The sequence below is a fragment of the Crotalus tigris genome, unplaced genomic scaffold (genome assembly GCF_016545835.1).
Source record: "Crotalus tigris isolate CLP2741 ecotype Arizona unplaced genomic scaffold, ASM1654583v1 scf7180000024347.1601321, whole genome shotgun sequence".
In the NCBI taxonomy this organism is placed as follows: Eukaryota; Metazoa; Chordata; class Lepidosauria; order Squamata; family Viperidae; genus Crotalus; species Crotalus tigris.
In genome coordinates this window covers 761679-785999 of record NW_024100516.1, presented here as the reverse complement: position 1 = coordinate 785999, position 24321 = coordinate 761679, and the positions used below count along the sequence as shown (strand labels likewise).

Genomic DNA, 24321 nt, shown 5'->3' with positions numbered 1-24321 from the left:
GACTGGCGAAATTACGGCAGCAGGTATCTGTACAAGACTGTTCAGTTAGTAAGTAAGTAAGTAGTAGTAGTAGTAGTAGTAGTAATAATAATAATAATAATAAAGTTGGAAGGGACCTTGAAGGCCATCTAGTCCAACCCCCTGCTTAGGCAGGAAACCCTATACCAATTCAGACAAATAGCTGTCCAATCTCGTCTTAAAAACTTCCAGTGTTGGAGCATTCACCGCTTCTGGAGGCAGGTTGTTCCACTGGTTAATTGTTCTCACTGTCAGGAAGTTTCTCCTTAGTTCTACGTTGCTTCTCTGATTAGTTTCCATCCGTTGCTTCTTGTCCTGCCTTCAGGTGCTTTGAAAAACAGCTTGACTCCCTCTTCTTTGGGGCAGGCCCTGAGATATTGGAAGACTGCTATCATGTCCCCCCTCGTCCTTCTCTTCATTATATGCTTTAGCCTCCAGTCCCCTAATCATCTTTGTTGCTCTTCTCTGTACTCTTTCTAGAGTCTCAATATCTTTTTTACATCGCGGTGACCAAAACTGGATGCAGGATTCCAAGTGTAACGCATACTTCCTGTACTCTGTCAGGTTCGTTTCTCTCTCTCTCTCTCTCTCTCTCTCTCTCTCTCTCTCTCTCTCTTATTCTATTGTTTTCCTTAATGTGTTTCTCTGAGGTATCTGAAAACTTATCCATCATTCTGTGAACAATTGATTGTTCCCCAAAAGAGAACCTGAAATGGTTTTTGAATGTATCTATATTTATGACAAGACTTAAACAGGCTCAAAATTACATAAAATGTTTGACATTTTGATTGATGTGATTATTTTATGTTTTTGTATTTTGTGTTACCACCTGAACTGAATTAAACTAGCCAGCTGGAAACACAACTGTAAATAAACTGGGCAGCTGATTCAATCACTTTGAAGAAGCAGTTCTTGTACAATTTATAATTGATGGTCCAAGTCGTCTCTCATTCACTTTGCGATTCTCAGAACTGTCATCCCCAGAATTCTGCTTCGATGGAGGTGCAGGTAGACTGCCCTTGGTGTAGGCAGAGCTTTGTGAAATTTCATTTTTGTCATGATAAAGAGCTGACTTAAACCTGACTGCACGGTCTGCTAAAAGCTAACTCCCTGTTGTTTACATGTCCTTAAGACACACTACTGCTGTTTTTCATCAGTGATCAGCAATGAAGGAAGTTAACTAAGAATCAGAATCTGAACTTACAGTAGTTACTATTCCAAGTTCATTGAAAAGATAGTCAATAATTATTCTATTCAGAATATTTTTGTCTAATGTGCATTATTTCTACTGTTGTAACCTGACATATTTAATTCAAGAAAGTTCATCTACCTGTCATAAAACTATCTCCAGTGATTGATTATATATTTCCATGACCATTGCTTTTATTGTATTGAACCCACTGAACGTTTGGTTCTTAAACTTAATACAACAGGATGCAACTGTAACAGAATATACAGCAGAGAAAAACAGTGCATGCACAAAATTTCACAATAATATGGCCCAGAAGCTGATGAAGAACTGACATTGTGCTACATAAACCCAAAAAACCAGGAAAGAAAACGTTGCAAATATTTTTAGCAGTTTTCTATTCACAGAAGATACACAATGTGATTTAATAAAATACTATTGCACTAGCAAATGATAAAATATAAATGAAATTTGGCCAGAAAGAATCAGCTTTTTTTTTCTCCCAAATGTCCTCTAATGTAGGCACAGATTTCTTGCTCTCCAAATTTTCTTCACAGGAGATAGAGACCAAAAAGGTCATTCTCAGGCAGAAGTTTCCCCATCAAGATCCTGCTTGAATTAAGGGCCTCCAAAGATGATCCTGAGAATACCTTGATTTCAACTGAACAGGACTGCGCAATCCAAACAACATTTGGGACTAGATCAGATTTTATTCTGCAGCAGTTCATTCACAGAACCTGGCAAAAGAGCACGGTGGAGCAGAATTAAAGTGCCTTTGACTGGTCATACTGCTGCTTCCTAGTACCTCTTCCATTTTTTTTTTCTGATCACAGAAAATATATTAAATGTATTAAAGAGATGAAAATAAAATAAATATGCAAAAAGTTTTCACTGATAGTACAAAGAAATAATCCTCTAGAACAATGGTGGCGAAGGTGCCAGAGGCGGCACTCAGAGCCCTCTCTGTGGGCATGCGCGCCGTGGCCCCAGTCCTAGGCCTTCAGCTGGGTTTTATAAAATCTTTTCACTTTAGGCCTCCGTCGCCGTGTGCAAAAAAAAAAAAAGGTTCAATCAATCAATTTCAACTTCTCGCAGGAAAAAAAAAGATCTTGCAAAGTTGGAATTGATTGATTGAACTTTTTAGTCCCACCCAGTCTGCCGTTACCACCGCGGCCATGCCCACCCAACCCACCCAATGGGCCACACCCACCCGGCACCCGACGATGCATAAGTGGGTTTTGGGTTGCAGTTTGGGCACTCAGTCTCTAAAAGGTTTGACATCACTGCTCTAGAAGCACCCCAACAAGTGCTTCTGCCATCAGTGATAAGCACTAATAATATTGCCTATTTGGGTAAAGAAAGCAAGCAAACAACCAAGCTCAGAGAGCGCCAAGAACTCTGCAGGGAGCTATAAAGATAACATAAAAACTGAATTATATGCTCATGGGTATGTATTCTGGATAATATTCCAGGGCAGTATTAATTACATTTCCAAATACTTTTTTTAACATTGGCCATACATAGTGCACATTTGTATACCCAAAAACCAGAGTGTTGCAGATCTGGCTTTCTCTTTCTTTCTTTCTTTCTTTCTTTCTTTCTTTCTTTCTTTCTTTCTTTCTTTCTTTTCTCTCTCTCTCTCTTTCTCTCTCTCTCTCTCCCTTCCTTCCTTCCTTTCTTTTCTTCTTGAGGGACAGGGTAGCATACGAAATGATAAACCAACACTAAAATACTATTGTATCTGAGCCTTCAAATAATCAGATTTAAAAAAAAAACTGACCTCTTTTTAATGAAAAGTGAAATTGTGTGGGAAAAGGCAGACATAACATTTCTCTTTATTATGATGGCAGGAAAACAATTTTAAAACAATACCATATTGATAAGATTCTTCCTTCCGTTGGCCAGCTATACAACTAGAACTCCTCTCCTGACAGTATGCATAGATCCTATCCAAAACAATCTGAAGAAGCCTCCTCTAGGAAATGGTCTGTAATGAAAGACTGACATTTCCATCATAATTAGATAATAAATTTGGAACAAATGGGGCTATTAAAATGAAATCATATACTTAAAGCTTTACTACAAGATGCTGAATGCCCAGGATATTGTTTTCATTATGTCAGAAGTGCTGGCTCATTCATCATTTAAAACCCAAGTTGTTCATTACTGCCAACATGCACCTTTGGACGGCTACCAAAAAGACTGCATTCATCTGTTCAGACGTCAAGTTGAAAGAATGACTTACAGTTAAATGGTCTGAAAGGCCAAAAATAATCCTGATATTGGTAACACATGCATTTCAAGCCCGTTCTTGATGTTATATGAATATAACATTTAACCTACACATTTCTCAAATACATCAAAGTGGTAGAAACTGATATGAATACTGTATATTAAAAATGTGAAAAAGTAGTCTTCGGAAAACAGTGCAATATTTTCAGAGGTGCTCCTCAGTTTATATACGTGGTTTCCTATGTTCAAAGTAGGTTAATATTACTGCTGTTTTGGAGTATGAATTGAAAAACTTTGACTGGCAGGTTGAATGTGAAACAGAGGATTTTCCATTTAACGTGTTCAGACTGTGTCCAAGCCACACCCCTTCCCTCTGCCTTAGTGAGAAGAAAAGAAACAGGGTCACTTCCAAATATCTGGAATGTCTGTAAACTGCCTTGAGGACTGAGGCAGTAGTATATAAATTGCACACATAAATAAAATAAACAACTGATTGTCTATCAGTATTTTTTCTTTCCCAATACTGAAACTTAACAACATGGGCCAAGGTATGTCCATATCCATCCCCATGGGATCCAGATCATAGGAAGGGATCTTGGATCTGGAAAGGGTCTTCTTCATATTTCAGAAATGAATTATGCTCTTTTCAAGGATTTTTTGAATTTGAGCTCTATTTTTCTTAAAATTTAATAATTGCAGTCATTCGCCTGGTTGTGGTTTTCATGGCTAAATAGCTTTAATGAAGAGAAGGATGAGGGGGGACATGATAGCAGTGTTCCAATATCTCAGGGACTGCCCCAAAGAAGAAGGAGTCAAGCTCTTCTCCAAAGCGCCTGAAGGGAGGACAAGAAGCAATGGATGGAAACTGATCAAGGAGAGAAGCAACCTAGAACTAAGGAGAAACTTCCTAACAGTGAGAACAATTAACCAATGGAACAACCTGCCTTCTGAAACGGTGAATGCTCCAACACTGGAAGTTTTTATGAAGAGACTGGACAGCCATTTGCCCTAAATGGTGTAGGGTTTCCTGCCGTTGGACTCGATGACCTCCAAGGTCCCTTCCAACTGTATTATTATTATTATATACTACATATACATGAACCAAAACATCTTATCCATCCAGACACTCCTACCTACTTGCATCTTGCAATCAGGGGGCCTGAAGTATGATAATATATGTAAGCTCCTTAAGTAAATTACTGTATTTTCATTGGCTGGAAGAAAGCCTTGCTTTTGTACCTATAATCTTCCTTCACTTGCATGTTGCCTCAGACCTACAAAGCATGCAAGGCTTCCATGGCTGACAATGTACAATTTGATGTTGGGTCCCAGCAAGAGAAATGCAAAATTGAAATTATTCTTTGTTTCAATTCTAAAAGTTCCTCCTAAACGCAAATGGAAGTGACAAGGACAGATGTGGCTAAACACATACAACAACAGGATACTGAAGATGCTATCATACTGGGTGCTACAGATAATGATTTTTCAAAATTCTTGGTTTAATTATGGATTATAAATGCTTAACATGAAAAATGGAGGAAAAAAATCATTATTTGAAAAAGTGAAAATAAGATTTGCTTTTGCTATTAAGAAAGGTGTATTAGAGATAGATCTTTTTCAAGAATAGATACAATTTGGATCACAAAGACTTTGCCTACTAATGTTCAGAAAATGGAAATATTATTAAAGACTATCAGACCACAACCCAGTGCCTTAAAGTTTTAGAAGAAAAAATGGTTCTTTCAGATGTGTTGGATATTCTGGAGAAATTGGAGCAGCAGAACAAAAAGCAAGCTGTGTTGATCTTTTTGGATGCAGACAATTTGAACTGGATGTTCTTGTTTAGAATTCTGGAAGATATGAACTCTGGAGATAATTTTATTGAACGGTCAAAATTGATTTATACTTCAGAGAACCACAATCATTTTTAATGGAGAATAACAAAACCTTGTAAGATTGAAAAGGGGACAAGACAAGATTACTGCTGTTTCTACTCCTGTTCACATGCTGAACAGGACAAGATGAGAAAATTGTAGGAGTAAAGATTAAAAAAGAAACTTGTAAATTAAAGGCATTTGCTGATGACTTAGTAGAGGGAGTAAAAACATCAATGGAAAAATTAAAGGACTTTGGTATGCTAGCAAATTTTAAGATTAATAATGAGATATGTAGTGATAGTAATTTTACTAGTAGATATATTAATGTAATAAATATAAACTGTATGATATTTATTACATTTAGAAACCACCCAGTTCCCTTACAGAATGCTTCTGGGCCGTGTACAAGTAAAATATTAATACAGAAGCAAAGATAGTTAAAATACAACATTAAAAATTAATGAAAAGGTGGGTGGGCCTTCAGAGTACTAAGCAGCCCCATGGCCCCTGTGAGCGCCAAGCCAGAGGGCAGAGCCAGGTCTTCAGCCATTTCTGGGGGCCCATCTCACATCTTGGAAGAGAATATTTCAAACGGCAAGAGCCACGGCACAGAAAGCAAGGGCATAATTATGTTAAGACATGAAATGAAATGAAGAAGGACTTGTTAAGATGGGAGAAATTAAAATGGACACTATTGAAGAGAATTTCTGTGATTAAAAATGAATGTTTTACCTATAACAGTGGTTCTCAACCTGTGGGTCGGGACCCCATTTGGGGTTGAACGACCATTTCACGGGGGTTGCCAAACAACGCAGTCCGCCATTTTTTCCCCTTTTCCTTAGCTGTGCTACTCCTTTTATTCTATTGGCTTTTGAAAGCCAATAGAATAGACGCTCTTGAATAGAGTCTAATTCTATTGGCTTTCAAAAGCCAATAGGAATTGTCCAGGCTGTCTCTGCCCTGCTGAACCCGCCAAAAGTCCCATTCTGCAAACGGTGCTGCACCAGCTGAGTAGTCCTCGACTTACGACCGGTTGGGGGTTGCGGCATTAAAAAGGTTGAGAACCACTGACATATAATGATGTTTTTGTTTCAGACAGCATCTCTTTTGACAATTGATGTATTTTCAAGCAACGGCAAAAAGATATATCTAAATTTATATGGCAAGGGAAAAAAACAAGTTAAATATGAAGTATTATAAGAGCCAGTTTGGTCTAGTGCAGGGGTCCCCAATCTTGGTGACTTTAAGACTCGTGGACTTCAACTCCCAGAATTCTTCAGCCAGCTTTGCTGGCTGAGGAATTCTGGGAGTTGAAGTCCACGAGTCTTAAGATCGCCAAGGTTGGGGACCCCTGGTCTAATGGTTAAGGCACCAGGCTAAAAAGCACAAGAAAGCACGACTTCTGAGCAGGTCCTGCCTTTGTCATGAGAGCCAGCTGTGTGACACTGAGCCAAGCACTTTCTGTTTAACCCAAGGGGAAAGTAGGAGGAGGAAAGTATGTTGAGTATGTTTGCCACCTTCAATTATTTGTAAAAATAATAAAAGCGGGATACAAATAAACAAGTAAAATAAAGGAAAGAGTAGAATTGGTCTACCAAATTTGAAATCTTATATTGCCGCCTGTTGTTTGGTTTGGATGAAGGAATGAGTGTTGCTGAGAAACAAAAGACTTTTAGAGTTAGATTTACAATGTTTCTCAACCTTGACAATTTTAAGGCATGTGGATTTCAACTCCCAGAATTCCACAGCCAGCAACGCTGGCTGTGGAATTCTGGGAGTTGAAGTCCACATGCCTTAAAATTGTCAAGGTTGAAAAACAATGAGTTAGAAGATTAAGAACTGAGCTTTTAACGGCATGGAGATTTATGGCACAATAAAGTTAAATGTGGGTTTTAAAAACCACTTTTTTAGATATGCCATACTGAGAATATGGAATAAATATTAACATTCAAATGAAGCCAGAACATTTCCTTTCAGGACTGACGGATACGCAGTTAAAAAAGAATCATGGAAGAGTATTTCAATACAGGATTACCACGGTGAGATTATTTTATGCACAAAGATGGAAAGTTCCAGGACTACCCATCATGGAGGAAATGGGCTGGTGAAACTGATAGAATTTGATGACAAAATTGACAAAACTTGACTGGAGAAAGGTCATTATTGATATTCATCAAAGATTAGAAACCCCTTATGGACTTTTTGTGTATAAAAAAAAGGAAAATGATTTTATGATTTATTAGAAAGATTATAGAAAAGGGGAATAATGGTATAATCTTAGAGATGATATATGTGAGAGGAAGATCAGATGCCACTTTTTTGTATTTCTTTCTATGTTTTCTGTTCTCTTATTTTCTTTTATCTATCTTTTTCTCTTTCACGTTTATCTTTTTCTTTGAATGTACTTGTAAAACACATAAAATATTTTAATAAAAACCACACTATTTAAAAACTTTTAAAAAGTTTTTTTAAATTAATATATTCCAAACAGTTCTTCTTGAGTATTATATAATTGCACAGAAATGAAATTAAACATTCTTACTTGCTTCTTGATGACTGTATGGCCATCCAGGGGCAGTTAGAAAGGGAGGCACTGGTGAAGTTGTCCTGCTGTCACCTCCAAATTGTTGTGTAATGTGACGCACAGTATCCTTGTTTTTTCTATTCTTCCTACGCCCTGTAGGCTGCCACCCATCTGTAATTCCTTGTTCTGAGAAAGCATTTTGCATTGCACTATCTTTGGCAGACTGCAATTCATTCCCTCCATAATGAGGTGGAGAGATCTGTTCTTCTTTGACACGCAAAGTCCCATAGCCCAAATCAGTAGACCAAAGTGACTGGGATGAAATGTCATCGTGACTATCTGATTTTGGCTCTTGATCCTCTTTTCCACAAGTACTTCCTCCTTCGTGACAGCTAGCAATAGCCGAATCTCCAGAAGAGTTTGCTGGACTTGTCCTTCGAGCCAGCCAGGGAGATATGCTCCTACCAGCGACAACAGCAGAAATCAGAGCATCCGTACTACTGCTAGAGGAAGCCCCAAATTCATAATCAATAAGGTCGTCGGATGCATCAGACTTTATGCTTATGTCAAGAGCAGCCTTGATGAAATTGTGACAAGCTTGCACAATATCGGTCATTTGAAGATAGCTGGCCGCTGACATCACCTCAATAACATTCCTGCTGGTCAATGCAAGGTGTGCTGAGTACATGAAGTCAATGATTGCTTTAAAGCCCTGTGCCGTTACAATATCCAAATGAGTGACTGTGGCTTGGTCGGAGGTCTTCTGCACCTGACAATACAATGTCTTGAAGTAACGACTACTCCCAAGTAAAATATTTTTATGAGCCTTGAAAATCTTTCCCTCCACTATGATGCAAACATCGCATAGGATACCATGCTGCCTTTGTTCATTGAGTTCCTGAAGCAGATGATGATAATGGGAGGCAATCTCCATGTCTTCCTTCTGATTATTCATTTAGAAGTATTTGCACTCCCACGTCTGCACACTCTGCTGGGAAGAAAGAGAGACATTGACACTACTGACACCAATGGACATTTTTCTCTCAATGCAGACAGGAGCATCAATGCCAAACATCACAGGGGGTCATTGGTGGGAGGAAAAGGCTAAAACTAGCATATCTGCTAAAATTCCTGTAATGATCAGCATTCTACATTAGCAAAATCATTTCAAAGGAGCATCTACCCTGGGTTTGATTCAACTCTGAGAGGTAATTCATCAACTTCATGTTGTTTAAAAGCTGAGTTATAAGGTATTCAAATAATTACTCAAGCATTCTGTACCTATGAATCTTTCAGATACAATTAAGAGTGATTAGTTTTAAATTCTAAAAAGAAGAACTTAAATTTATAGTGGGCAAAGATCACAATCAAGCTATGGCTGAAATTGTGTACACATACCAATTCCGTTTTTCCAGAGGGATAGCAGTAATTCTCAAGGAAGCAGTTATCCTTAGACTCTGTACTAAGAGAGCTATACAAAAATTCATTTCAACCTCAGTTTACTTACATCTTCAAGATGAGAATCACCAAGTGAACAATCCTTGATAATAACCACCAATTTTAAAGTAAGCCTTATCCTATGTCTTCTTCCCTTTTATTGTTGCAAATCTTAATACGTTTATTGCCTCAATATAGTATTTGTGCAACATTGATTAGATAAAGTTAATATAATACACAATACAAAGTTAGCATTCTAATGTTTAGTTGACTTGGAATATGGGAAATAAAAAGGTCCCTATGTTGGTGATGCTCAAGCAACGAGCATGTGTGCTATTGCTTGTGCTACTCAAACATGCAGTCTAACATACACAAAAATATTAAAAAGGGGAGAGAAAATCTAAGATAGAAAGGCAAAGCCATGGGAGAAAAAAGTCTCTGAGAGCCTTACAGTGCTTGCAGTTATACATTAAAATAATACATATAAAGGTAGTCCTCAACTTAAGACCACAATTGAGCCCCAATTTTCTGTTACTGAGACATTCGTTAAGTGAGTTTTGCCCCATTCTACAATCTTTCTTGCCACAGTTGTTAAGTGAATCACTGCAGGTTAAGTTAGTAACACAATTGTTAATGGAATCTGGCGTCTCCATTGACTATGCTTATCAGAAGGTCCCAAAAGGTGATCATATGATTCCCCAGGACACTGCAGCCATCATAAATATGAGCCAGTTGTCAAACATCTGAATTTTGATCATGTGGCCCTGGGGATGCTACAACAGTCGTAAGTGTGAAAAACAGCCGTAAGTCACTTTTTCACTTTGTAAACTTTGAACGGTTACTAAGCAATCTGTTGTAAGTTGAGGACTACCTGTAACAAGAAGCATTTAAGATACTCTGTTCCAACAAAAAAGAAAAGGCATAGTTCAGAATTCTAGTCATATGCCAAATGACCTCCAGAAAAGCCAGATCTTCAAGGGTCGTCAAAAGCTTAAAAGGGGAGGGAAAAATCTCTAGTTCCAATGGAAACGTTTTCCAAAGTAATAAGAAAGCGGAAGTCAGGGCCTTGAAGTGGGCTTTATCTCAGCAAAGGGTCTCTTAACATTCTTTCTTTCCCTGGTCTTGCCAAATGCTGTAGACAGATTCCACTCACAAAAGGCTGTCTCAGAGATACCAAGCGCCCTTAGGCCATATATGGCTTTAAGGCCATAACCAACATCTTCCACTGCATGTGAAAGTTAACCAGCAATCAATGCAGGGCCTCCAGAAGAGTTATTGGATAAACCTTAGTGTGTCCATAACTAACTAGGCTGACCCATGCTGAACCAGCTGTACAGATAATCCTCGACTTACAACAGTTCATTAAGTGACGGTTCAAAATTACAACGGCATTGCAAAGTGTCTTATGACCGTTTTTCACACTTGCGACCATTGCAGCATCCTTGTAGTCACATGATCAAAATTTAGATGGTTGGCAACTGACTCATAGGACAGTTGCAATTTCCCAGGTCACGTGATCAGCTTTTGTGACCTTCTGACGAGCAAAGTCAATGGGGAAGCCAGATTCACTTAACAACCTCGTTACTATCTTTACAACTGCAGTGATTCACTTAACCACTGTGGCAAGAAAGGTCATAAAATGGGGCAATACTTAACAAATGTTTCACTTAGCAACAGAAATTTTGGGCTCACTTTAAGTAAGTCGGCGACTACTAGTACTTTCTGAATGTTCTTTTTAAAAGGCAGCCTCACATACAGCAGGATACAATAATCCTAATACTTTGGACAAGAAAAGGATAGCTATGCAGGAATCCTGGACAGAAAAGCACATAGCATTAATGCTAATTTCAAATTTAGATCAAATATACAAGAATAACCAGGCTAGTTTCCACTAGCTAAACATAATAAAGTGTTAACTACTGTTACTAATCCAGCAAACCTAATCTCTTCAAACTCTGAGGTTCAATTGGCCTGGTTTTTTCCATTCTGACTTGTACATCAAGATACTTATCTTGACATAGTAATATGGCCTTCAAGTCAACGCTGACAGTCAAATAGAACAGAGATGGAAAAGAGACAGGCTGCTTTGAGTAACCCCTTGGGAATAGACCATTGGATTGCATCTGCAGCCTTGACCAGTGCTATTTGTGATGGGCTGGAGACCTCAACCTGAGAACTTTCAAGTGTTGAAACAATATCTGTAACAGACTGATTTAGAACTTTAAACTCATCCCTTCTTATGACTACCCAGATAACCTAATCCTTTTACCTATATTGGAAATGCTTTGGGTCAGTTTTTTTCTAAATCTAAGACTGTATGACTTTGAACTTTTATGTGAAAGCTAAGGGAAGAGACACAAACTCAGGTTTAAAAATTATTGCTTCTTGGAATTCTATGAAATGCAAGTCTGGTTAGCTTTCAGAATCATCTCACACATTTCTACTAGAGCAAACATGCAGTGGTTTTGGTATACAAGAGACCGCTTTGACAACATATATGCAGATCTCTCAGGAAGGCATAATAAGTAAAAATAGAGAGATTCTAGTTGATATGACTTGCCCTTGCTTAAATATTTTGTACATGTTCATACAAAAAGAACCATGAATGCATCTCCTCCACAAATCAAGGTTAATATAATAATCCTGATGAGTACTTCGCTACTCTTAATTTTGTGATAGCTTCCTTTTAGACATATGGTTCAATTTAGATGAACATTATTTTGTTAATGTAGTATTAAAGGCAACTGTGCTGGATCAGACTAAAAAGCTGCCTAATGTAGCATCCTGTGCCTATAGTTCCTGTGGGAATACATACTGTAAACAGGCCATGAAAGCAACAGTGTTATTGTTCCCCAATGACTGGCAGTCAGAGGCACGCTAGCTCAGATCTGAAAGAAGCATACAAGCATCATTAATTGTATTATCCTCCATTAATTTGTTTAATCCCTTTTTAAAGCTGTCCAGCTTGGTAGCCATTGCTACATCTCAGGGAAAGGAATTCCATATGCTAACTGTATGCTGTGCAAAGGATGTTCTTTTGTCTATCTTGAATCTTCTTTCATTCAATTTTTCCACATGAGTGAAGATTTAACATCAGATCTTGTTTATTCTTCCGAAAGTGGTTGGGTCCAAGTCTGTCTTTCTTGCATTTAATATATTCATCTTGTCTGAAAGTATCTGTCAAGTTTTCTTCATCTGGGTTACATTTTTGGGACTAGATAGTTGATTCATAAACACATATACATATAAACCTGTCAGCTATTTCCCTTTGGAATAGGGAAAATTATACAAAGCAGAGACAAGTAGTAAAAAATATGCCAAAGAAATTAAAGACATGAGATAATAAAAGGAAATAAAGCTAATAGGGTACATTTACTGCTATCTTTCCCAATTCCTTTCCACACCTTTTTACATTTGTAAATTATTCTTCTTTCTACTATATCTATATATCATTTCATATCCTGGCCTGAAGAAAAGGCAAGGTTAAACTCTAGTAAATGAAAATTTCACTATCAGTAAGTTAATGAAAACTTAATGAGAGTAGAATATGCAGTGCAGTACTGTATTCCAATCCAAATTGAGAGTTATGCTTTGTTTCTGGCATGAGTATCTTGTGCCAGGAAAAGATATATCCTCTTTAAAGAGCAGTCAAAGGAATTGAAAGGAAGAGATGCATACACCAGATCCAAAGACGGTCAAGCTCATATAGTACGATATAGTATGAATTTAGTATGTTATAGAAAGATCACCCAATACTCGTCTTATAAGGCAGCCCAAATATATTACTCTTCAAAAACATGCTACTAACAGGGATGATATGTTGCTACTGAAAATTCAAACATAATTTGATGTCTTTTGATCTGAAGATTAGCTATGTGAAGCACAATAAAAATGACCTCAAGCAGACTTCCGGTCCTGTGCGGTAGCGACTGGTTGCAGGCTTGCGGAACGCCGCACCCCCACGGTTAACTTTCGTCCTGCCTCGAGACCCTAATGGGTCCAAGCCACGCAGAGAGGCAGCAAAGAAAGAAGGGTGCCCCGGCGACTCTGGAATGACGGCAATCATTCTGTTCGTCTTGGGGAAAGACTTCTAACCCGACAGGAGAAAGGCTGTATCTCATCGATCAGCCTAAGCTACTTGCAACCGGAGTCCAAAAGAACTAACCAGCACTACAGTAAACATAGTAATAATAATAATAATAATAGTAGTAGTAAAGTTGGAAGGGACCTTGGAGGTCATCTAGTCCAACCCCCTGCTCGGGCAGGAAACCCTACACCATTTCGGACAAATGGCTGTCCAGTCTCTTCTTAAAAACTTCCAGTGTTGGAGCATTTACTGCTTCTGGAGGCAGGCTGTTCCACTGATTAATTGTTCTCACTGTCAGGAAGTTTCTCCTTAGTTCTAGGTTGCTTCTCTCCCTGATTAGTTTCCACCCGTTGCTTCTTGTCCCGCCTTCATGCGCTTTGGAGAATAGCTTAACTCCCTCTTCTTTGGGGCAGTCCCTGAGATATTGGAATACTGCTATCATGTCCCCCCTTGTCCTTCTCTTCGTTAAACTAGACATACCCAATTCCAGCAGCTGTTCCTTATATGTTTTAGCCTCCAGTCCCCTAATCATCTTTGTTGCTCTTCCCTGTACTCTTTCTAGAGTCTCAACATCTTTTTTACATCGTGGTGACCAAAACTGGATGCAGGATTCCAAGTGTGGCCTTACCAAGGCATTGAAGAGTGGTATTAATACTTCACGTGATCTTAGTGCTTGAAACTGGGTGAGGAATCTGATTTTCCCTTTTCTATCCTCACTTAATTTCCTGGAAAAGATCCCCAAGAAGCAAAATACCTCCGAAAGTGAAGGAGGGGGACTTCCGCCCCATCCTTATACTAACGGAAGCGGCGAATTAAAATTTCTATGGAGGATCAAAATATATGGTAATAAAATAAATTTATAAACTTGAAAGCCAAAATTTAAATTTGGACAAGTGTAAGATTGTTGAATGGTTATGACTCTCATTTTAAAGACCATTGTTCATATTGAAAACTAAATAGATACTGACACCTAGTGGTGGATGAAGATTATGACAGCTATGATTTCCACAGAGAAGTTGCCAAAATCTGGGAAAAGCTAATCTGTCTTTGTGACCTTCAAAGCTTTAACAATAAAGAACAGCTGTGACTAAAAAAAGACAACAATCTGGGCTGCAGACAAAGAGAGAATTACAAACTTTAGAAAAAAAATATTTTTTGAACACTTTGTAGATTACAAATATCTATTTAACCGGGATTCTAAAGTTATTTGCAGATAAGAAGGAAAACTTCAACTTTTGGCCATCATGAGCCGAGGTGGCGCAACAGTTAGAGTGCAGTACTGCAGGCCACTTTAGCTGACTGTGTTCAGCAGGTCAGCGGTTGAAATCTCACCGGCTCAAGGTTGACTCAGCCTTCCATCCTTCCAGGGTAGGTAAAATGAGGACCCAGATTGTTGGGGGCAATGTAAATATATATATATATATATATATATATATATATATATATATATATATATATATATATATATATATATATACACACACACATTGCTTACTGGTATACACCGCTTAGAGAGTGCTTGCACTTAAAGCGGTATATAAGTCTCATAAATAAATAAATAAATCAGAGACACGTAGACAGAACACACCAAGAAAAATACCTCTCAGGAAGAGATATATAGTATACTGCAATTAATTCAAATAACACTGAGTTCAAACCACAAAGAAATCCAAAATAACTTTGAAAATACAAATCAATCTATTTCTATTACAACAAAAAAACTTTCAGGAAACAACAGAGAAGGAGCAGACAAAACAAATAAGTGGACATAAAATTGAAAATAGAGACTTAAAGACGGAATTTAACAAAGCAAGAAAACATGATTTAATCCTAGTGGGGAAAAAACAACTCATCCCTTAAGACTACAAAATAAATCTGAGGACAAAAAAAAAACAGATTGGATAAAATGGAATGTAGAGATGTTGAAAATATCAGAGAGAAAGGAAGTGAAAAGAGAAGCAAAGAAGGAGAAAGACAAAAAAAATTCAAAAAACATGGAAAAGCAAAAGCCTCACATAAAGAAAGACACTTTATTCGATATACTTCTTATACCTACAGCAACAGTCATGAATATACGGAAAAACTTTGATTCAGCAATACACATTGATCAAGAAAGATACTGGTCAAAGGAAAAAGATTAACGAGAAAATTAAGAAAATAGATGATGGGATCTACCAGAGAGAATATTTAAAAAATAAACATTTGTTTGACTGTGGTTAAAGAAATAGAAAAGATTCTGAATACATATATCATTCTAAGAGAGATGAATTCCTTAAATGATACATTTTTATATATTATAATTTCCCTAAATTCAGACACATTTAATTATCTAAAACATTTCCTTCATCTAAGCCAGTGATGGCAAACCTTTTAGAGACCAAGTGCCCAAACTGCAACCCAAAACCCACTTATGTATTGTCAGGTGCCGGATGGCTGTGGCCCATTGGGTGGGCATGGCCTATTGGGTGGGCATGGCTGTGGTGGTAATGGCAGATTGGGTGGGACTAAAAAGTTCAATCAATCAATTCCAACTTTGCGAGATCTTTTTTTTCCAGCGAGAAGTTGAAATTGATTGATTGAACCTTTTTTTTTTCATACGGCGGTGGAGGCCTAAAGCGAAAAAGTTTTATAAAACCCAGTTGACGGCCTAGGACTGGGGCAATGGCACACATGCCCACAGAGAGGGCTCTGCGTGCCACCTGTGGCATGCATGCCATAGGTTCGCCACCACGGATCTAGGCCATTTCAGCAGTATTATATTACTTATATTAAGAAATAAAATAAAAAGGGGGGAGAAGCATAAGAAGAATAAAAAAGAATAAGAAATTTTGGGAATGAATATATAGTAGCTTAGGAGGAATATATATTTTAAGTAGTATTTTATTTTTTATGTTTCTTTACTCTTGCTCTTTTTTCTTTTTCTTTATTGTTTTTACCTATTCTTTAAGAAATGTAAAAGTGTTGAGATGGTTTATATGGGAAAAATGGATTTAAATCTTTAAATCTAATTATCTGTTAAGAAAATCTTAACCAGCAAGAATACTTTGAACTTTATGGGAGAAACAAATCTAAATAAGGACTAACAGGATATAAGATGAGGCAACCAGAATGAGTAGATAGAAAAGAAATATGGTATTGATGAGATCATTATTTCTAGGAATATTGGGAAAAAATCATATATGTAACTTATTTATCAAAATAATAAGAACGTATTATTTCAAGGTTTGTAAAGAAGACATTTTGGAGAAATCAACTAAATGTACTATGTGGATTATGGATTATAGAAACCAATTGTTAATGATTTTTCTTGACAAATGTAAACCCAGCAAACACACTATTTACCAACTATTAAGTGATTTATGTTTTAAAAAAATCAATAAAATATATGGAAGAAAAAAAAATAAAAATGACCTCAAGCTTCCACCAGTTTTAAGTCAATGTAAACACAATTTTACTGATGGGCAGGTACCACAATTACTACAGCAATATTGACATGTGGCTTCAAAGAAAAACTATCATGTTTTTGATGTAATATACTAGCCAAAACATTTCTTCTGGACAGTTCTTTGTATGCATGGAAGTGAGCACAGCTGTGAATCAATGCTAGTCTAATACTATGAATGCTATGCTTGCTACTGAGATTAGAATCTCAGCCAAAATAATGTAGGAACAATTAGACATTAATGAAAACAGTTTCTCTCAAAATCCAATCAAAAAATATTCCTAGATTTAATATAATACACAGGATTATAGTGCACCTTAGTCAAAATGTTAAATACATATACATTTAAATATATTACTTTTTAAAATTATATCTCACAAGTTAAACATTATTAAAAAAAGATGTGAGGTTCTTTTCTTAATCTATTCATGAGGCTTATGGCACAATTTACTAGGCCAGCACAGTCTTGAGCAGATGATTATAAATTATACTAGCTACAATACTTATTATTCTTAAAAACATGCAAATCATGTGTATGATTCCTTTGTTTTCCTACTAAAGATGCAAGAGAAGAGAGCAAGGACAATGGTAACAGTAACCTTTTAAGTTCAGTTTGACTATATTATTCAAGTGGAATCTGAAATAATGGCTGCAATTAACACTTCACAATAAACAAGAAATCTTTACATTTCTGATGTAGGAAGAAACAAACCATAGCATCCTGGATCACCTATAATGCTAAATCACAACGAATAGATTTTCAAAATAACAAAGGCTTAATATAATGTAGACTTTTACCAGTGCTGTATCACAGAATAAATAAGATTCTTCCAAGACTCTTCCATCTTTCAAGGGTTTCCCAGGTTAAAATCCTATTTCAATTTTTTGTATTTCAGTATTTCTGAAAATAGGGGCTAATACATCCCTCATGTACAGTACATGGCTGCTGCCAGCTTGGTTCTACCGATAGTCCTCAACTTACGATCATGCGTTTAGTGACTGTTTGGACTTACAACAGCACTGAAAAAAGTGACTTATGACCATTTTTCACACTTACGACCCATTGCAGCATCCACATGGTTACGTGATCAAAACTTGGACGCTTGACAACTGACTCATATTTAGGATGATTTCAGCGTCTTTGGGGTCACGTGATCCCCTTTGGCAACCTTCTGACAAGCAAAGTCAGTGGGGAAGCCAGGTTCACTTAACAACCATGTTAAGATAAGATAACCTCTATTATCATTTTTTACTGCAGGCACAACGACACACATCAAAAATGAAATGTAGTTGACCGCTCTCAAAGTGAACACATGCATGGCACACACCTAAACATACTATATACAACATATGTATAGACCTACACCCCTACATATACATACATAATTAACTTAACGGTTGTGATTCGCTTAGCAACCGTGGCAAGATCATAAAATGGGGTAAAACTCACTTAACAACTGTTTTGCTTAGCAACAGAAATTTTGGGCTCAGTTGGGATCATACTACATACTACCTGTACAAAAATATATATACCTGAAGAATTATTATATGTGCATATATAACGAGTAACTATATCCTATTACAAAATCCCAAATGATCAGCCTCTTATCTCCCATTCTCCATTCTGCCTTCTTCTCTGACAGTTATACAAGCTTTAACCAAGTTTTAACTAATCGGGAACCCTGCAAATGTTGTGAGCAAAGGACCAGCCTTCATAGCCCTTAAAATTCTGGGATTCTGTGTGTGGGCACCTCCTAGAATTTTATCCAATGTTTATCCAATGTTTCCATTTCTGGAAATGGAAATCCACATATCTGGAGGATACCTATATTAAGGAAGCCTAATGGTACCCAGTTCTTTAACATAACATTAAAGTATATCTTTCTTTGTATACTTCTATTTTTTTGACTGCCTTCCTCTAGTCTAAATCACTTTTCTACCTTCTTGTTAAAAGGTAATATGCCTAGATCTTGATCCAGTATTTCAGATAAGAAATGTGAAGTGCAGAATAAAGTAGAATGATTATTTATTTCTACATTGTATGTGGAAATAAAACCACATTGTACTCTGGTTGCTTTATTGTGCCATATATCACATCAGAGTTTTTCTTTTTTGTAGTGGCTTATTGTCTATTCATATTTAGTTTTCATTTGTGATAAAGACTCTCATTTTTTTATATGGCTTTCAAGATATGTATCTATGTCCCATATCTATTTTTAACTATTGTAATGCTAAATTTTCCATTATTTCTAATTTATTTTATGTTTTCTGTTATTTTATGATACTGGTTTCCATTCTAAGAAAATTATTTATATTTCATTTTCTTTAACTCTCTGCAAAATTGAATACAATTCACTTGATCACTTATCAGTAACAAATGTAATAAAAATCACAAAACTCTGAATCTGAATCACACTTCTATAAGGACTTGCTGGCTGGATTCATGCATTGTCCTGATTTTATTATAGTGCATATATTTTTATGCACCGTCTATAGTTTAACTATACAATATATGATCCCATTTTTTTTATAATGTAAGACATGGAACATGGTTAGCAGATACAAAGACTAAGTTCACATAAAACAGATTATGGGGACTAGATCTCTGAATACAGTACTGTTTTCCAAAATATGCGTACAATTACTTGTGTTGCAAGCAAAAATATTTTAATCCTTTTATTAAAATAAAAATTAATTATCTGTACAGAGTTCTTACAAATCTGCTTTTAAAACAAATGTGGAATAATTAATCTGGCATCTTAAAAATGTTGGCTTTTAGTACTACTGCAACATAAGTTTGAAAGTTTAGCTTTAAATTTTTAATTTGCACTGTTACTATTTGAAAAAAAATCTTAAACAGTAGAACTAAGAGATTTTATGAAAATAACTCTACTGAACCTTTAACTAACTGGTACATTACTACAGGAATTTGAGAATATATCAAATAGACTATTAATTCTATTATAGTTTTTCTATATATAAATTAGTAATTCAGGGAATTATGAATAGAAAAGAGAGCTAATAGGAGATAAAGGGATAGATAGACGAAAGTTTTCAAAGATTTTAACTCAGCTTTTTTTCATCTTATTAACCAATTAAATTAAAAAAATATAGCCAAAATAGCCAAAAATACTTTGACATAATATAGCTAAAATTACTTTTACATAAACTAGAATGAGATAAATATGTAAATCTATACAATTTTTTATTAATAAGAACATTACAAGAAAGTGAGGTATTATTGAAAAAGTTCACATAAGGTAGAAAATGAAATTAGCTGTCACATAACGCTAGCTTCTTTTTAGTTAGTAAGGTACTATCCTAGCTTCCCCACAAAAAGTGTGCCAAGGTTTTATTATAAAATTACTCAAGCATCTCTTTTAGATACATCACCTGGAAAAAAACTAATTACGATACTACTATAAAACTTCCCTAAAAATACAAGCCATAGGGATAATATGGCCCATTTCCCTTTTTTCCTTATATTTTAAGATCTGACCTATATATTCCCCATCAGTCATTAAAATGTTTGTCTAATTAGTAAATACTACCCTTTGGAAAAAAAACAGATAAATTAATTGGATCAGTTTTTAGAATATATTACAACCTGAAGTAAACCCATTCTATTAGAACAAAATTTCAATCAGTGAACTAATTTACCAACAGCAAAAGTAGTATTTCATCAGAGGAAATGACAGCCAGAATTAGTGGTGAGGCTGATACTGTAAATGTAGCACAAGTTCTAAATCAAGACACAAGTATTTTACAGAATGCAATCTGTTATATGATATAGTTAAACAATAATTGTCCATTACATAAATTAAAACTGTAAATGAGGAGTCCTTGGTGTTCCACTGTTCAACCCTGAGCTACATATATTTTCTTCTACTGTATTGAAACTGTACATATGTATCACATAAAAAGATTTCAAGAATGAACTTGACTAATAGTAGCTTATTCAACTGCTATAAAATCATTTCAAATCAGCTAGTCAATAAAACAGAATTGTCTAATATTATGCACTTCATGCCTGGAAAAAAACTTTTCCAGAGAGTTGAAGATTTTAAACCAAAAGTTCTCTTTGGACAAAGCCTCTTATAATAGAAGCAACAGACAGACAGATGATAGATAGATAGATAGATAGATAGATAGATAGATAGATAGATAGATAGATAGATAGATAGATAGATAGATAGACAGATCTGCTTTATGATACATAACAATCATTTCAGCTCAATAAAGGTACTTGCTATATCCTTTTTATACTATCATGAAACAAAGCTGATAATCCTCTCAGTACTCCATGTTAAACAAATTCAAGAAACTGAAAATAGGGAGAAAACTCAATTAAGAATGAAACTATTCTTGCATACACATTTTTTGTCCTAAATTAAAAATATATATCACTTTAAGTATTCAGTTACTCAATCTGTTCCAGTTAATCCACCTTCCGCTGTTTTATACCACAAGAAATATTTATTATGCTTTATTTGTCATCAGGGATTTCCCTATAAAAGGCTACTTAGATTACATCTAAGAACAAACCTATCTATTTACACGTACAAAAAGAAAATGCTAGCTTTGAAAACTCTACACCACTACTGCCTTTTTCTTTTAAGAAGCCTATGACTTCTTTCCTCTACTAATTTTCTAAGGACAGCCCTTCTGTTAAAAGGTCCTTACCTGCATATATTTTCAAACTGGTCCCTTAAGTTGTTGAAAACAATTTGAATAACTCCCATAGCTATAGGGAAACTACATTCTGAGGCTGGGTTTCAAGGTACGGGGGTGACTTTTAACGTTTCCCCCTGTCTGCAATTAAAATGGAGGCAAAGACCAGGCACTCGGTGCCAGGCTTTAGGTAAAGAGACAATCACCCCAAACAGAACCGGCATGGCTTTAAAGAGTTCAGAAAGAGAAAGCAAAAAAAGTGGGAAAATATACACGTTTCATCAACGTTATTACCTCATTCCTTTTTTTCTCTCTCTCTCCCAAGCAGTTTGGTGTCACTCTATCTCTCCCTCTCTTAAGGAACTCTTGGTCCAACTTGCACAGATGCTTAATTTTTTTTAGAAAAGTTTTTTTTTTTCTTATATTAAATATTTCTTTATCAGCCCAGCCCGGGGTGGTTGGTCTTCTTTGGCGAAGTGGCTCTGCTGTGAAAAATGCCCCCTTGTCTCCCTCCTCTCCACTCCCTCCAGCTGGGTGTTGACGCAGCAGAAATTACCAGCTGGAAAATTCCCCTTTTGGAGGTGGGGGGGAGGGGGAGGGGAGCAGCAGGAGGGGGTTAACCCCCTGCCAGTCAGCCTCCGCCGGCCCTCAGCCCTCCCCCCCCAGCCCCAAATAAGGCAGGGCGTCCCGGGGCGAAAGGAGAGCAGAGGCGCCCCCTGCCCCATTTGCGGGGAGGGGGGGGGTGTTTAACCTGGTGTCTCTGTCTCATCTCCCCCCCCAACCAAGCAACATTCAGGATATTCCCATAACAGCCCTCAAGGTGGCTTCTTTCCCCCCCCCCCAAAGGGGCGCTTGGAGGGGGGCTTCTGCTCTCTCTCTCTCTCTCTCTCTCTCTCTCTCACACACACACACACACACACACACACACACAGTCTCCCTTCAGAACAGCAAGCAAGGTGGAAGACCCCCCCCCCAGTTTCAGGGGGCGTTGGAGGGGTCTTCTCTCTCTCTTTCATCTCCCATCTCCCCTCAGAACAGCCCTCAAGGTGGCCTCTTCACCCGCCCACCCACCCCCAATCGCAGGGGACGTGTTTTTGGGGGGGCATTTCCTCTGTATCTCTCACTCTCCCCCCCCCCGGTTTCCCCTCAGAATAGCCCTCAAGGTGGCCTCTCCCCCCCCTCCCACAGCTTCAGGGACGCTTGGGGGGGGCATCTCGTCTCTCGCTCTCTCTCATCTCCCCCTCCCCACCTCCCTTCAGGAGACTGGGAGAAGAGCCCGCAAGGTGGCTGGACCCCCACTTTACCTCAGCCTCAGGAGGCGCTAGGGGGGGGGCATGAGAGGGGATTCACCTCGAACCACGCCGGGGGGGGGGAAGCGAGAGGAGAGGAAGGGGCCCCCCTCCCCCTTTCGCGGGCGCTGAGGGGGCCACTTCTCCGGGCAGGGACCCCCCCTCCCCTCCCACACAGGGCGCCCCCTTCCCCTCACGCGCAGATAGCCCCCTCCCTCCCTCCCTCGCGCGAGGAAAGTTGCCAAGTTGCGAGCGGCTTTCGGCCTCAGCTTACCTGAGGGGGGGGGGCCGCGGCCACTCGCTCTCGCCGCGCTCCCCTCACGGGGCTGGGGAAAACGGAGCCGCGCTGAGTGGGGGTGAGAACCGCCGGAGCGCGTCCCCGCCTCCTCCTCTCTCTCTCTCTCTTTTTCTTTTTCTTTTGCCTCTCTTCTGCCCCCCCACCCAACCCCCCCCAGGACAGGGGGGAGGGGCGCGCGCGCTCTCCTGCCGCCGCCTCCTCCTCCTCCTCCTCACCCAACTTGGCCGGAGAGGGGGAGGGGCCATGCTCGAGCCCGGTAGAGCCGGCAAAGGAAAGGAAAAGGAGGGGGCGGGGCCCGGCCGAGGCTTTTTTAAAAAAAAGAAAGAAAGAAAAAAAAATAGAGCAGGCGATGTGGTCCCTGATTGGGTAGAGGGGGACCCCTGTCTCCTTGAGCCACGCCCCTTGGGAGCCTCGCGCGTCTCTTCCTCCTCCCCCCCCCCCAGAGAGAGAGAGGGAGGGAGAGCGAGGGCGCGAGGTGGGAGCGCAACTGTCAAGCGGCCGGACCTGTAGGGCGCTGGGCATGATGGGATAGAGAGAGAGAGAGAGAGAGAGAGAGAGAGCAGCCCTTGACAGGATTGTTGCCAAGGGCAAGCGGAGGTTTCCGTTGTCCTGGCAACGGTCAGGGCCTTTCCTGCCCTCGAAGGAGGGGGCAGCGGCGGGAGGGAGCCGCGCTCCGCGGGCGGGGAAGGTTCACACGCTGCCGGTGCGCTGCCCTCGCCCCGAGGTGCTGCTTTCGGGAAATAAAACCCAGAAGTCCGTGCATTCCAGAGGCAGGAAGGTTCCCACGGGTGTTCCTGGCGCTCAGGACCCCCAAAGAGGCAGACCCGTACAGCAGCTGGGTTCACACGACAGGCTGCTGCTGATAGGAAGCTGGGCAAAGGATGGTTCAGGGTGTGTTTGCAAACAGACAGGTAGTCCTCGACTGACCACAGTTCGTTTCAAAGTTACAACAGGGACTTGCGACCGTTTTTCACGCTTATGACCTTTGCAAGCCATCCCCACGATCATGTGATCAAAAATTCACAGGCTTGGCAACAGGTTCATACTTAACGACCGTTGCTGTGTCCCAAGGTCACGTGATCCCCTTTTGCGACCTTCTGACAAGCGAAGTCAGTGAGGGAGCCAGACTCAGTGAACAACTGGGTTACTAATTTATCAACTGCAGTGATTCATTTAACAACCGAGGCAAGAAAGGTCGCAAAATGGGGCAAAACTCACTTAACAAATGTCTCACTTAACCAGAGAAATTGTGGACTC

General features: G+C 38.7%; 1 protein-coding gene across 2 annotated transcripts in view; it reads right to left on the bottom strand.

Moving 5' to 3' along the window:
- ZBTB46 (zinc finger and BTB domain containing 46) overlaps positions 1–23557 on the bottom strand; it is a 70947-nt gene extending 47390 nt beyond the window's left edge. For both annotated transcript variants that reach the window (XM_039326926.1, XM_039326927.1), the window contains exons 1-2: positions 23041–23557; positions 7859–8828 (exon numbers count right to left, since the gene is read on the bottom strand). In XM_039326926.1, coding sequence (XP_039182860.1) covers positions 7859–8795 — 937 coding nt within the window. In that variant the 5' untranslated portion in view covers positions 8796–8828; positions 23041–23557. The remainder of the gene's footprint in view (positions 1–7858; positions 8829–23040) is intronic.
- Between the last annotated feature and the right edge of the window lie 764 nt (positions 23558–24321).